We start from the raw sequence: 15,773 nt of genomic DNA on the forward strand, positions 1-15,773 counted from the left end.
AAATTTATATATGTGTATTTATATGTTTTTAGATATATATTTTTTTTTATACACGTACACATGCAGTTAATTTTTAATGCCTCTTATGAGCTGCTGGTGGATCTGGCTGAACACCCAGCGCTGCACCATGGGTGTGATGGAGGAGAAGTCTGATAAATCAACACAATTCAAGTAATTCGAGTAAGGGCTTAAAGCCCTGCACAGGACCTAGAGCTGCTCGTGGTGGTGGGTCCCTACGTCCATTCAGGGCTTGTCCCAGGACCCAAACATCCCCGTTTTGCAGGAGGACAGGTCCCTTCATCCCCTCTGAGCACCCCTCGAGGTGCCGATGCTGATGGCCACTGTTTTCTCCCCGCAGCCTGCATGATGAACGTGCACAAGCGCTGCGTGATGAACGTCCCCAGCCTGTGCGGGACGGACCACACCGAGCGGAGGGGACGGATATACATCAGGGCTGACATCGAGAAGGATGTGCTCACCGTCGTGGGTAGGTCTGACCCCGCTGCAACCCTCACTGCTGGGTGCAAGGAGTGCAATGCCCAGATTTGAGCCTCCACTGGGCACACTGGGAGCACTGGTGGGGCTCCAGGGGCTGTGTCTGCACCAAGCAGCTGCTCCAGCTCCCTCTGCTCACACTGCTTTTTGAATTGTGCCCAGTTCCAGTGTCCCGGAATGGGTGGCAGAAAGTCCCTCTGTTTGGCTGTGTTTGAAATGTGTGTTGGCTGTGTTGTGCTGTGCGTGGGATGACAAACACCCATCTTTCCATGTCCCCAGTGGTACCCATACAGGTCTTGGTGGGATCTCGGGTGGTCCTTGTGTCTGACCAGAGCTTTGCAACCTCCTTCCACCCCTTTGGAGACTCCATGGCCTCCCTGCTGGGGCCAGAGTAAGCTCCACAGAGACCCTGTGGACCCAAAAGCCACCCACAGGGACACCCCACGTCCCTAATCCGGGTCTCCTCTGTCCTGGAACTCCTCCATCCTCATTTTGTGGCAGGGAGCAGAATTATCCCGCCTCTAAAGGCTTTTACCACCCGGATTTCGAGTTCCCAGAAGATGTTACTTCCCCCGTGACCTGTAAGCATCTCATGAAGTGTATCCCATGTTCTCACCCGCTGCATGGAGCGGTCAGAGCGGGGATGTGGCTGTCCCCATGGGGTGCTGGTGGCAGCCCCCTGTGGTGCAGGCAGGGGCAGGAGGCAGGCAGCACACCCCCAAGGGTGATGGGGGACCGAGGGGAGCACTGGTCCATGCTGGGGGGGCAGGCAGTGGCAGGGGTGACCCCAGCTTTGTGTTAGGGAATGCTCAGATGGGATTTGGGAGTGTGGAGAAGAGCCAGAATCCTTCCTGGCCTAGAGACACGTCAGGAATGTTTTCAAGAAAATAGCCAAGTTATTGAAAATGTTAATGAAAAGGTAGAAAATATTGATGAAAAAATAGACAAGATTAATGAAAAAATTGAAAATATTAGTGAAAAATGGGAAAATATGTATTTTTTTTCCCCCATTTTATCTTATTTTATATTTGTCCTTGAAGCAGAGCTTCAGTGAACCACACAGAGCTGTCTCTCGCCGGGGTCCCACTTCCCCTGCGCCCTCATTGCAGGGATGGGGTGGGACTGGTCCCCAGTCGCAGCGATGGGGTGCAGAGCTCGCCCTCCCACCATCACCAGTTCCCATGGCTTTGCTGGTGGGGGGGAAGCTCCCCAGGCCTGTTCTGTGCAGCTGGAATTTCTGTTCCTCAGCTGGGCTGGAAAGGCAGTTTTATTTCTGTCCCTCTATGGAGGTGTTGGTGAGAAGGTGTCATCTGCTGGCTCTGCCAGCGAGGCTGGGGACATCCTGTGCGCTGCCGCATTGCTTATGGAGGGGTGGAAGCATTTTGGGGGGGGAGTATGCTGAGGTGGAGGCTCTGCCTTTTCCCACCATCTCATGAGGATTAACCTGGGATGTTGGGTTGCCCAGAGGGGTCTGTGCTGCCGACTGTGATGCCAAAAAAGCTGCTGGTGTCTTCCTGCAGGCCCTGCCGTTAATCCTCCCTTCCTGCAGGAACCTGGGTACCAACTGTTAGCATCCTTCCCTGGGTACCAGCCATGAGCATCCCTCCTTGGGTACCAGCCGTGAGCATCCCTTCCTGGGTACCAGCCGTGAGCATCCCTCCCTGGGTACCAGCCGTGGGCATCCCTCCCTGGGTACCAGCCGTGAGCATCCCTCCCTGGGTACCTGCCATAAGCATCCCTCCCTGGGTACCAGCCGTGAGCATCCCTCCCTGGGTACCTGCCATAAGCATCCCTCCCTGGGTCCCAGCCGTGAGCATCCCTCCTACATGAGCATCCCTCCCTGGGTACCAGCCGTGAACATCCCTCCCTGGGTACCAGCCGTGAGCATCCCTCCCTGGGTACCAGGGGCACAGCTGGGGAGCAGCTCCTACCGGGAGCCCAGCCCAGCACAGGGGGGCTTTTGCTTGAGCAGATTTCTGGTGGGAAACACAGTTTCTGCATTTTCTGCAGAAATTTCAGTTTGGGGTGGATTTCTGCATGGTGATGGGTTGGTGATGGAGCACCCAAGCCTGACAGGGGTGGGAAATGACCCCCACCACCACGGTGCTTGGGCTGGGGGCTTAGGGGTGCAGATGGAAGCTGAGGTGCTTCCCCACCCCTCTGCCCCTCCAGTGGGTGCTGTGGGGCTGGAAGCATTTTGGGATGGAGGGGGAGATGGAGAGGATGGACCTGGTCCAGCGTGTGGACGGGGTTTCATGGCTCAGCATCCAGCGCACTGAGGGACAGATGAGCCAGTCAATCCCAAATATTTTGGCATTTTCACACACTGCATGTGCTGTCCCTGTGCCCACTGTGTCCCCAGCTGGGTATAGGAAGAAAAAAAAGAACAGCAGGATTTTGGGGCAGGGACCCCCACTTTTCCTAAACACCTCTGCGCTGGTTGAAGCGCAGGATGCTGTGGTGGATTGGGGGTTTCAGGGGTCTGTTTTGGGGCTCCTGCCGCAGTACCCAGGCACGGTTGGTCCCAGTTGCGCAGAAAAGGCACGTTCTGGTGCTGGGGTGAGACCTCTCCATCGCACCGCGTGTGGAGACCCTGGCACAGAAAATGGGAGCTTGCCCATGGCAAAGGGCATCGCAGCGCGGGTAATTAACGGGAACGGTCCCTTTCCCGTTAATTCAAGGCTCGGCTGTCGGAAGGAGCAGGCAGGGGCAGGTGCCTGCAGGTGGCAGCACGGGCACGGCCAATGCCGACCGCGAGCCCAGCGCTTTTTTGGTTGTCATCGACTCGACAAATCTGGCAGGAATTTGCCGTTTGCTTTGTGGCAGGGGTTTTTTTATTTTCTCTTTCTCTAATTTTTTAATTTATTATTTTTTTCTTCACGAGGATAAGCTTTTACAGCCAACGGAAGATACAGCTTTTTGGTTAAACAGAGCGTGATGTTTGGCTTAGAATGACTTGTTCGGTCCAGAGATCCAAAATGCAGTATTTTTAACTCATTTTTAGCTCTGAGGAACCGGGATGAGTCTCAGAGCTGGAGGGCAGGGGAGTGGTGACAGCATCCATGCAGCAATGCAGCAAGAACAGGGCTGCTCTCCCCTGACCCTGCAGTCAACACTAACACACGTTTTCTTCTGCAGAAAACAAGAATGAAAGCAATTTATGACATAGGGGATGACATAGGGATGGGTAGGACGTGGGTGTGAGGATGCTGAGGAGGGGGACCGAGGATGGGGGTGCCTGCACCTCAATTTTAGGTGGGAGCAGGCGTGGTGGAGGGTGGCCGGGCAGCGTTGGGCTGGCGTTGGGCAAGAGCAGATGCACATTCCCAGTCTGTTCTGCTCTGGGCTTTGATCAAATGTCTTATTAGCAGGAAAAGACTGCTGCATAAAGTGGGAAACGATAGCAAATTAAAATGTCATCAGGGCGTCGCACATTTTTGCTTCCGTAAGAGGAAAGCTTCCCCACACGGATTATTCTGAGCCTGTCGTATTAACAGACGTGAATATCTGAGGCTGGGAACCGGAGGAGCAAGAGAATATGAGGGCTGGGAGGCCGTTAAATCTATTGCTGTTGCAGAAAAGATGCGATAGGGCTGTGCTGTGATTCCGCGATGCACGTGGAGACGGAGATGGAGGATGTTTGTCACGTTTAGGTGGCTTTGACCTGTGTGTGTGTCCTGTCCTCGTGTGAGGGACAATGTGGGGTCCCCTCATCTCTTCTGGGTGTCCCCACAAGGTGCCAATGGCCTTGGTGGCTCCTACAAAGCCAGGATCCCCATTAGGACCCCAAGACCCCCCATTAGGACCCCGTGCCCGCGGTGCCAGCTCAGGGTAGCAGCCGATAGCCCCACGGTGATGGCAGAGGCTGCCAGGGCCAGAGCTTTGCTATTTACTGAGCTGATGAAGTAAAACATTGACCAAAACTGAAACCAATTACGCCGTGATTAGATAAGCAAGCTGGAAGTGCGTTAATTAATAATCACCGGCCCAGGAAGGCGCAGCCATAATGAGCCCTGTGCCTTTTCTATAGTGCAAGCATGTGCAAATACGTTCTTCTGCGGAGCGTTAATTAAATATTTTAACGCACGAGGGTGTTAATCCGGGTGCCGGCTGCTCCTGCACAGGGATTGTGAGTGCTGCTGGAGGCAGAAAGATGAAGGGAGTCATCCTGGGAGTCTTCCCCCTCTAAATCCTGCCCCAGCAGTGTGAGATGTTGGGGAGCGACCGAGTGGGATGAGGTGGTCAAGCTCTGACCTCTCCTTGCACTGAGCGAGGTTTCTGGGAGGCGTTTTTGCTCTTGGTGGGCAATGGGGGCAGAGGGATCCACACTGGATGCGCTGGCACGGCCTCGCTTACTCAGAGACGGAGATGAAGGATTTGGCAGCCGGCGTCAGCTGCTGTTAGGAGCGGGGTAGGAGTGGGTTCTGTGGGCTTTTTATTTTTTTACCATAAAAGTGAACCCCCATATGGCACTGCATATTTAGCAAAGAACTTTCTGGTCTTTATTTATCTAGCACATTACTCCTGCCTTCCCTGGGTATCAGCCATGAGCATCCCTCCCTGAGTACCAGCCATGAGCATCCCTCCCTGGGTACCAATCTTGAGCATCCCTGGGTACCAGCCGTGAGCATCCCTCCCTGGGTACCAACCGTGAGCATCCCTCCCTGGGTACCAATCTTGAGCATCTCTGGGTACCAGCCGTGAGCATCCCTCCCTGGGTACCAACCGTGAGCATCCCTCCCTGGGTATCAGCCATGGACATCCCTCCCTAGGTACCAATCTTGAGCATCCCTGGGTACCAGCTGTGAGCATCCCTCCCTGGGTACCAGCCATGAGCATCCCTCCCCGACCCCGCTGCATTGGCCACTCCGGAGCTCCTGGTAACCATCCCAGGGTGGGAAGGGCCTTGCCCTGCTCTTGCATCCATCCTGAACCTCTGGCCATCACCTCCTGCTTTGGGCATCCATCAGAGTGATATTTCTCCCCATGTTTTCCATTGGAAATGTGGGTGTCAGGAGTCTGTGTCCCTTCCCAAGCCCGTCCCTGCAGTTATGGCCGGCTGAGTAATTAAAAGATGCTGTCTGAATAATTTATTTGGAAACTACTGCAGGATAAATTATTCAAATCTCATTCAGCCAGCTCTACCTGCCCTGGCCCTGCAAGGGGAGCGGATGACTCCTCATTCCCATGGCAGTGGCACTGCGTCCCCAGGTACTTCACCCCCCTGCAGTGTCCCTGGGCAGAGGGGAACGTGGGTGCTGCCAGCACCACCCCAACCCCAAATTGCGTCCCCCCAAACCAGTGGAGTCCAGAACTCACCCACACACCCTCCTGAAAGCGGGGCGGCTTCTCCTCAGCCAGAGCTGGGCTTGGTACCAAAGTGATTTAAGAGCGGCTGCTTTAAATGGGATCGTGATATTCTTACTCATCACTATTAATAATGATGTTACTACTTCCTAACGATGCACAAAGCTGTCAGAACGTGACAGATGCAAAGCTATTTTACATCAAATTTCACTGTCAAGGAAATGCCATAAACGGCTGGAGAGGAGCACATTTCTCCCGCCGCGAGGTATCGCTACTGCGCTTCCCGAGGTTTTCCATTTTCTCTCACTTAATTGTTGATTTCTGCTTGAAAACTCATGAAGTTGCTTAAGGTCAAGCAGAAGCATTTTGGGTTTTTTAAATGAATAGATAAAATTATTCCCATTAATGAAATTTTTAGGCCTGCATGCTGAGATAATAACATGAGGTAATCAAATCTCATGCTTCGGGGCATAAACTGATTGACTGCGAGGGTCAGGAATTGCTTCTCCTCTTCCTTAAAGAAGTGAACAATGCCTGATAAATGACGCAGGTTTATTCATTTGTCTCCTGAGGACGTTTTGCTGGATGTTGGGACGCTGAAACATGCGGGCATTGGTTCAGTGGGACGTAATTTGGCAGATGAAGAGCCATGGTGCTGTGGTTTGGGCAGTGGTTCTGTCATCCAGCGCCTCCTCCCCACACAGGGAGGGGAATCGGGAATAGGAAAGGAGACCCATGGGGTGAAATGGAAAGAGATTTAGTAAAATAATAATTAGGAAAACAGTATTAATAACAGTATTAATATAAAGTACACAGTTATGCTCTGCTGAATAGGCCTGGGGAGTAGAATGGTGGATGAGACCCTCTTGGGATAACAGCCATCGAGGAAAGAGGGTCGTCCCCAGCCAACTCCCCAGTTTATAGTGAGTGAGACCTTTATGGTATGGAATAATTTCCATTGGTCAACTTGGGGTCAACTGTCCTGGGTTTCTGCTTCTCCCAGTTTCTGTACCTGGTTAACTGAGGACTGCAAAAGACCTCGATCATCACATACCAGTGCTGGCCAAAAACTAAACCAAAGTGTCTGGTCAGCTCATTCCCACTGCAAACGAGTGCTGGAGGCCTTTTAGAAATGCAGATTTCCTGCACAAAATACTGCCGTTTTCCTGAATAGGACACTATTAAGGATGGAGCTGTGCGAGGGGTGCAGGTTGGGGGGAGGTCTGGGGGTGCAGGGGCTCCCTGTACCAAGCACTTCCCACATCCATGAGCACCCAAAGCTGCTCCTGGTGGATTTCACAAAGCCCATGGAGCTCATTGCCAGCCAGGTTGTGTCCTAGGATCCGCTGTGAGACTGTTCCCTGAAACACTCTGGTGTTCTATAACTCAAGAAGGTGGTTATAAAGATTGCCTTCTTTCCTATCAAAAAGGCACAGATAAAAGCTTATAATGGTGATGAGAAAACACGCATTCCTCTGCTCTGATAAGGGGTGAGGAAGAGGAGGGCACTGCGGCTGTGTCGGTGCAGAGCCTTGGCAGGGCCCTTGCAAATTAAACTCATTACTCCCAGATTTCCCCCGCAGATTGCAAACCTTTCAGGTGCTGCAAAGCTTTTGACTGAGCCCAAATTAATCCACAGAATAACCACGGTGCGTTCTGTGGTGTTTATGTCCAAACCTTAAAAAAAAAAAAGCTATTCCTTTATTAAATGGCACTGACGATGACTGTCAGGACCCTCAGCACCTCCCTGGGGATCATGGCTGATTTTGGAGTGGGGCTGGATGCAGAGTCCCCAGGTCCTGGTGTTGGTTCCTGCTGGGAAAACCGGACCCTGCTGCCCATACAACCTTGCACCAGCAGCACCTCCCTGGTGATTTGGGAACCGCGCACTGGTTTTGACTCTTGCTGACTCTCAAAGCATCTCCTGACGTCCTGCAGCAGCAGAGCCCTCTTCCCCTTGGGATTTGGGGTGCACGGGGTGAAGCTGAGCCTGCAGTGACCCTGTGGCAGAGCTGCTGCTGTGATCGGGGGGCAGTGGCGGGTTCCCTGTTCCCAAACAAAGACCACTCTCCCAGAAAACAGAGACTTCTTGGCTTCATCTGGGGGAAGAGCCTTAGACCAGCCTGATTGTGTTTGATTCCTCAAAATTTGCCCACTCTCCATGGAAAGCGCCGTCCCTGTGCTCCCACCTCTCCCAGAATAAAGAAATCGGTGTAGTTCTGCTTACCAAGGTGCAAGAAAGGAGGTTTAAGCTGCTTAAAACTGAGCAAACAACAAATCATCCTATGGGAAAGTGTCAATAATCTCTTGAGGTGATTTTGGCCTCCCATGTCCTCCTGTATTGGCTTTCCATTGATAACTGTCTCGTTTCTCACGTAGCGTCCATGTCCACGCACGGGTTTTAATCACTATTTTCACACGCAAGTTGTCTACTGTTGGGTATCTGCATAGTCTGAATACTGAATTTAATCCTTCTTCTCCTCCCCAGTAAGAGATGCTAAAAACCTAGTTCCTATGGATCCCAATGGCTTGTCAGATCCCTACGTGAAGCTTAAACTAATCCCCGACCCCAAAAACGAAAGCAAACAGAAGACCAAAACTATCAAGTGCTCCCTGAATCCTGAGTGGAACGAGACATTTAAATTGTAAGTACGAGAAAAGCGTTTAAACTCGTACACTCATTTTTCTCACCCCTAAGAATTAATGCGATTGTATTTGCTCTGATTTAATTACTGAGAGACATTAAGCTGATTCAACTGAGAAATTATTCTTTTTGTCCCTGTGTGACTCACAAATGCTCAAACCTCGGCGCTGACCCCGGATCAAAGCTGAGCATTTTGGGGCAGGAACTTTGCCTTCACTGCTTGGAGGGGATGTGCTCGGGAAATTAAATATTAGAGATGTGCAGGGTTGTTGGAGCTCACCCCTTCATTTTGCATCCGTGTCCTTACACGGCACGGAGGGTACAGTGGTGCCGCAATGGCATCCCAAATAAACCCACCTTTTTCCTCTCCCAGCCAGCTGAAGGAGACGGACAAGGACCGGCGGTTGTCGGTGGAGATCTGGGACTGGGACCTGACCAGCAGGAACGACTTCATGGGCTCCTTGTCCTTCGGGATATCCGAGCTGCAGAAGATGGGAGTGGACGGATGGTAAGAGCGTGAGAGAAACATCACGGGCACAAAGCAGCCCCGACCCCTTTGTGTATGATGGGAGATGGGGGGACCCATCACCAGCATCTTTCTGCTGAGGACCACCAAGCTCTGCCCCTGTTGCTGGTACGTTCCCAGCCGTTTTTTGGTTGGATTCCCTTCGTTTCTGAAGAGCAAGGCCACGCAGCATCACTGAGCTGCAGCAGAGCACGGCTGGGTCTGGGTCCGGGGAGGCTGCGATTTGGAGGGGGGCAGAGGAGCAGGAGCGGTGCTGCTCAGTGAAGGGAGCGATGCTCCAGGGTGTGTAATTACTGCCGCTCGTTACCATACCAAAGATGAGCACCACGGGTCTGTAACACCACTGAATGGGCCCCTTCATTTCCATTTTATCTCCCCCAGCAGGACACATCCCGCCTTATTTCCCTTTTTTCACATGTATTTTCTTCCCAGCCGCTCATACCCAAGAGCTGTGTTACGTTACCTTTCCACATGGAGTGTAAGAATTGAATACAGGCATCGCGTGTCTTTTGGAAACCAAACCCGATCAATTCACATTCTGTGGGACGAGCAAACCCTTGGCCATGTTATGGCAGGGATGGGGGGCTCAAGGCTCAGCCCCATCCTCACTCATTGCAAACCCAACCCTGCCTAAGATGCAGGTAATGAGCACTGGGAGCTGCCGCGCTGCCAGGACCCGCTCATGGAGCCACCGCTGTGGGAAACACCTCAGAAATAAGTGATATTTCCAGAATTTCTGATAATTGCTGCTTGCACTTTATTTCCTTTTGTTGTTGAGCATCTTGGTGTTGTGCTCAGGGCTGTTGGCACCGGTAACACCCAGTTGGCCTTGGCAGCTGGGGCAACTGGTGGGGAAGGAGCTGGCCCACACAGCCATCATGAGAAAAATGTGCTTTTCTGTGGGTTTTGGGGCCAGGCTGGTGATTTGGAAGAGGCATCAGTGCTTTGTGGTGCCACGGATGTGCTCTCTGTATGGCGGTGGTTACTGTCCTCCGTACAGCTGGGGACCCCAGAAATGACCCCCTCCTGGGGTGCGTGTGTGGGTTTTGGGGGTCTCCTCACATTGGGGAGCAGGAGGTGAGGTCCTGCCTGCACCCCTGCCTGCTGGAGTCCTGCTGCCATCCCACACCCATGTTCTGGCTGTGCCCCCCAGGTTCAAGCTGCTGAGCCAGGAGGAGGGGGAGTACTTCAACGTCCCGGTGCCTCCCGAGGGAGAAGAAGGAAACGAGGAGCTGAGGCAGAAATTTGAGGTGAATTGGGGTTTTGGGGGTACCTGGGGGGTTTCCTTGCTTCCAATGTGAAAACGCAATGTGTGTCTGTGGTGGGAGATGGGGTGAGCAGGGAAGGGACATCCATTTCTGGTGGATGAGGGAGAGGAAAATGGTTCAGTGGCCCTTGGTTGGGTTGGAAATACAGCAGAGACCATTGCAGGGTGCATTTTGTGTAGTGCTCCACTGAGGTGGGCTTGACCCCGCGTCTGCTCCCCATGGGTGGGAAGGAAAATCCTATTTCAGAAAATCCCATCACTTCTAAGGGGTCATTTCTTTGTACCACAAAGAGAGTGGCACAGCAAACGCCCCCTTTCATTCCTATCATTTCAGCCGATGTCTTCCTGTTAGGATCCCACAATCCACAATTTGTGTGTACCAAAATGAGTGTAGCATCACTGGGAGAGGAGCTGCTTCGGTCAGTGCATTCCCAGCACCGTATCCCAGTTGGGATGTGCGTATCCCAGTTACAGAGGGGTGTGGATCCAGGATGGCTGGGGTCCTGCTGCTGTCGATGTGGTGTTGGAGCAGCCCTGCCCTCCTTCCGCGTGCCACGTAATAGGATTTGTCCGACTGTTTTCTTCCGTCATGCTGCTGATTATGAGTTAATATAATGAACTAAGTTGAATTAAGATATTAATATAATTGGATTTGGAGCTCATCTCAGAAGGAAGCCTTACACGTTGTGGCAGCCACTGTCCGCTCCCGGTGCCCTGCGACCAGGCTGGGTTTTTAGGATGGCGCTGGTTGGGTGAGCTGGCGATGGTTGAGTGGTACCAGTGATCCCCAAGGATGCTCCGGGGGTGTCACCATGGAAACGCTGCCGGAGGGGTAATCCTGGGGTGCTGGGTGATGTATTTGGGACAGTGGTTGAGTTTCCAATAACACAGATAACCCATCCTTCCCAGGGCCCTGGGGGTGACTGAGTCCATCGGGGGACCCACAGGGCCCATACTCAAAATAAAATAGCTGCTGTTACAGCTGTCAGTGTGAACTCTGTAATTACAGCTCAGGACTGGACAGTTGGCTCCTTTTCCCCCTTTCTTTTTTTTTTAAATTCACATTTATCTCATTTATCTCTAACTTTCCTGAATATCCAAGGAAATATGACAGCTCTAATACAACCGCTGGCATACAACCAATGCTGTCAGCTCTATAAAGGGCAGACTAGCTGCTCTTACTGCATTTCTTGCTGCTCAGTGCTGTTAAAACGGGTTGGATGTCAAAAGTCAGAGGATGACTTGACTCCAGATCAGAAAATAATTATCCAACCGTGCTACATCCCCGTCCAGCTGAGCCCTGGTGTGTGCCAGTGCCGAGGGGGGTGGCACAAAAGCATCCCAAAACCAAAGCCTCACCCCGCATCCCCTGCCCATGCTCCATCCTCATCAGCCACTTGCTGGGACAGCTCGGTAGATGGGAACGTCAGCTGCCATGGCGTGAATTCAGACGCAGTAAATTAGCTGTGACAAATGGGGTTGGATGGTGAAGGTCAAGTGCTTTTTTTGAAAATCAAATTGTGAGCAGCGTTGGCCGCGCTTCAGCTGTAAACCTGAAAGAGGCCTTGAGGTTGTGTGAGTGTGTTAGAAACGGCATACAGGAGTTTTGTACTCGTTTGGAGATGGGCATTGGAGACATCCGGTAGCAGCAGCCAGACACCACTGGGGGTGACCGTTTTACATCTCCCCAGCTCTGATTTCAGGCTCTTTTCTGGAAGAAAAGACGTTTCCTGGTCCTGGCCAAGCTCCACGCTGAGCCTGCGTTATCAGGGAATCACTTGTGTTTGTGTCCTCCTGGTCCCCTATGGATGTACGAGATGCTGCGGATTCAGGCCAAGTGCACAACTGCTGGGGATCAAAGCATCTGCTCTCAAATGCGGGCTCAGAGCGGCTGTAGGTGACTGCAGGGACCCAAAGCCGCTCACGCTTGGGTGCTGGGTGCTCACCCGGGTCTCTGCTGGTCACGCTGTGCCCACAACTGCCCAGTCTGCTGGGGTGAAGCAAACAAAAATCCTCCTTTTCCCCTCTGTGTTGCTCTTTTCCGCTCTGCTCAGGACCAAAAGCCTCCCCCAATTTGGTCGGTGTTTCGGCGAGTGCCATGGCTCAGCCTGGTGCTGCTGGGAGGGTACGGACGCATCGGACATGGCCACGCTTTTGGGCAGCATCCTACTGCCCCTGAACCCTGTTAGAGCTCATTTTCACAGAGGTTAATCCAGTGTCACACCTGATCTGACAGGATAGTTTTTCAGCCGCAATGGAGTATTTGGGAAGCTTTGGCAGAATTTGACTCTTTTGCCTGCTGATGAGCACAGTTTCTTTTGGAGAAGCATTGGACGATGAGGGGTGAGCATTGCTGCGGGCAGCTTTGTGGCGTGCGGCTGCTCTGGTTCCCTCCCCGAATTCAGATCCCTCTCGGCCTGTGCCAGAGCTGGAGGTTTTGGCATCACAAATGGTGAAGGGTCAAGCGTTGGGTACCCGAGGCTGCGGCTCTTCCCACCAGAGGCGATGTTATTTTTCATTTGGAGATTGTGGCCGTCATTTCACCCTCATGTACCATGGTGTGTTCGGTGGAGGGAGCATCCCACCCGCAAGGGCTCTGCTGTTGGTCACTGGTGCTGATTGGCAGCAAAACGCTCCCCATCTTTTGGGGATGCAGCAAAAGCCTGGAGATTACAGTAAGGAAAACCCTTGTACCTCGAGAGCAGTGATGCTCTTTTCTTTTCCATGTTTTCTGCGTTTTCCCATGGGAAAGCGTCATCCACATGTGCGGGTACCAGCGGCTGCCGGGTGATTTTGGCCTCCTCCACTGCCACAGTTGCCAATCCCGGGTCCATTCCTTTGGTTTTCGGTGCGGGACATTTTCAGGCATCCGTGGGTGCTGCAGGCGACCTTGAAGGGAGAATTTTGCAGCACCACGAACCTTGCGCGAGCCAATTAGCACGGCACAGGCTGGGCGATTACTCGCGAGGCTCCTATCTGGAGGAGCCGCAGCCAGATCGAGCGGCTGCGGTCGGGTTAATGGAATTTCATGCTAGGCTGAGCTCAGCGCCAGCCCTGCACCGCCGCGTGCTCCCCAAAATTAAACCCGAATAAATTGCCAGATAGCTCCTACGAACGGCGCTTCAGCAAACCCGATAGCCCCCGAACCGATGAGGAGGTGTCGAGGCGCCGATGAGATTTGGTGTTTGAAAACGCGGGGGTTTCGTGAGGCGCCCCAATACGCGGTGGTGGTGGTGGCAGCGGCTGGGGGCTGCAGTGGGGGGGGGAGCGTTTGCTGCTCTTTTTGGCTCAAAATGGGTTTGGGGCTTCCCACATTCAGCCTGGAGTGTGGTTCCCTTTGGTATCAGGGAGTAACGGAGGTGGAGCTGGGTAAGAAGTGCTGTATTTAACCTTAATATATTTATATTCGCTTGTCCTTTTCTGGTGAGGTGAGAGACAGAGGCAGCTTTGAGGGAAAAAAGCTTATTTAAGCCTCTGCGCTGTGCTTAGGATGAGCTGGAGTGTGATATGGGGCACACTTGGTGGGAGGATGAAGTTCCCAGTTCCTTTTGGGAACTGGGAACCAGTTGAACCCTGCAATGTGCTGGGGCCGATGACTTCCCCAGTGCCCTTGGTCCTGTCCCTGCCATGCTGATGGGAAAAGGTTCTGTAGCTCAGTGTTTGAAAACGGCCGATTAACGTGGGATTTCGGGAGCGCTCCCTGGGTTTATAACGACCTTTTCCCACAGTTTTCAGTAATTTTTGCCTCTTTGTCTCCCCGTCCATCTCTGTCTCTGCAGAGAGCCAAGATCGGAGCAGGGTCCAAGGCAGCGGACGAGAAGACCACGAACGCCATCTCCAAATTCGACAACAACGGGAGCAGGGATCGGATGAAACTCTCGGATTTCAATTTCCTGATGGTGCTGGGGAAAGGAAGCTTTGGGAAGGTGTGGTGCAACGCATTTCTGCAATGCATTTCTGCATTTCACACCCGTTGCTGGCATTTCTGAGCTGCAGCCCAGTGGCTGCTCCAGTGCGTGTCCTTGCTCTTACTGGGAGCACTGGTGCCATGGTAATGGGAGCCCAGTTTGTCGGCTCCCTTCTGGGCTGCGTGGCAGTGATGAAGATGAGATGTCCCATCAGAACCTCACAAAAACCAGACCCTTTTTTGGTGTGTGCTGTGTCTTTAAAGCTCTTCTTTGTTTTTCCATTTCCTTGGCACCTCAGCAAGCAGGAGGGCACTGGGTACTGCCCAGTAACATGCAGATTTCCCAGTCTCCAGCTTGCTTTTGCCCCCATTTCTCTCCTTCCCAACACTTAATCCCTTTTAAAGTCAGTGCCTGGCATCTGGAAACTCTCTACTTGTATTTATATTTTTCTTCGCCCCCCCTTCCTTCTTTCTTTTAATGTGAGGAGCGTTAGCAAACTCCTCAGTCGGCATCAGGGCTTATGTAAGGGAATGTGTGACAGAAGCTGTTCCCTGAACAGCGTGTTATAAATATGGTAATTAGCGCTGATTAAACCAGCGCCTTGGCTCTGTGCTTGGATGCGGCCCCAGCCTCACGTGTGCCTGCGCCTGGCGAGGGGCGCTCCCCGTGTCCCCCCTTATCCTGCTCCCCGTGTCCCCCCTTATCCCACTCCCCGTGTGCCCCCTTATCCCGCTCCCCGTGTCCCCCCTTTTCCCGCTCCCCGTGTGCTCCCTTATCCCGCTTCCTGTGTCCCCCCATCTCCCACTCCCCACATTCTCAGCATGGGGACACCAAGGTGGTGGCTCTTTGGGTCTAATCAAGCTGTTTTAGAAGTCTCACGCATCTCTTTGTTAACCCTTTGGCATCAGCAGCTCAATTTACTGCTCAGTATTTTTCTCTCTCCCCCACTACATTGCCCAGGGTTGGGGTACCCATGTGTTGGCCTCGGTGGGGTTTAACAAACTTGCTTTTTCTCTGCGTTTAGCATCAGAATACCTCCAGTTATTATATTATGCTGGAGCGTTCCCAAACAAATACACTGTATTACAGGAATAAATCAAGTTAAATATCAGCTTTTTCTGCACCAAAAAAAAAAAAAAAGGGAAACATTTAAAAAAGCATGCAGTCGGCTTTTCGGAGCGTGAGCTGGCAGATGGAGTCCCCGCAGAGCCAGGCAGCGAGCTTTGGGGGTGGAAAAGAGCTCTGCTTTGGGAAATAGCCGGGGGCAGGCGCGGGGGCGTGCGTGGTCCCGGCTCAGCCCCCGGGCGTGGTGCGACCCCGGGTGCTCCGCGGGGGCCGGGGTCCTCCTGGGCTGCCCCCCCTGCTGCCGTCCCCCCCGGGCTGACACCGGGGCTCTGAGGGTTCGGGGATCGTGGCCGTTTCCCCCCCGGGCTGGCACGGGAAGGGGGCTCTGTCCGACCGGAGAGGGCAGCGCTGGGCATGGCACAGCCGGGGTGTGCTGGGCTGCAATGGGAATAGAGGGAAGTTAAATTACGGGGCTCACTCGTGGTTCTGCAGCTAATCGATCTGTCGTGCTGTCAGGCTTTTTGGGGGGTTTTGTGGCGGGGTTTTTTGTGGGGGTGGGTG

At 53.0% G+C, this 15,773-nt stretch overlaps 1 protein-coding gene across 1 annotated transcript in view; it reads left to right on the top strand.

Moving 5' to 3' along the window:
* Positions 1–358: 358 nt before the first annotated feature.
* The window catches only part of LOC104540038 (protein kinase C beta type-like), a gene marked incomplete at both ends in the record, with an annotated part of 16,906 nt that continues 1,491 nt past the window's right edge, over positions 359–15,773 (top strand). Inside the window, 5 exons of the mRNA XM_010183729.1 lie at positions 359–487; positions 8,291–8,447; positions 8,820–8,954; positions 10,126–10,222; positions 14,019–14,165. Of these exons, the coding sequence (XP_010182031.1) occupies positions 359–487; positions 8,291–8,447; positions 8,820–8,954; positions 10,126–10,222; positions 14,019–14,165 (665 nt within the window). The remainder of the gene's footprint in view (positions 488–8,290; positions 8,448–8,819; positions 8,955–10,125; positions 10,223–14,018; positions 14,166–15,773) is intronic.

This window comes from Mesitornis unicolor, unplaced genomic scaffold (assembly GCF_000695765.1).
Source record: "Mesitornis unicolor isolate BGI_N332 unplaced genomic scaffold, ASM69576v1 scaffold21014, whole genome shotgun sequence".
Taxonomy (NCBI): Eukaryota; Metazoa; Chordata; class Aves; order Mesitornithiformes; family Mesitornithidae; genus Mesitornis; species Mesitornis unicolor.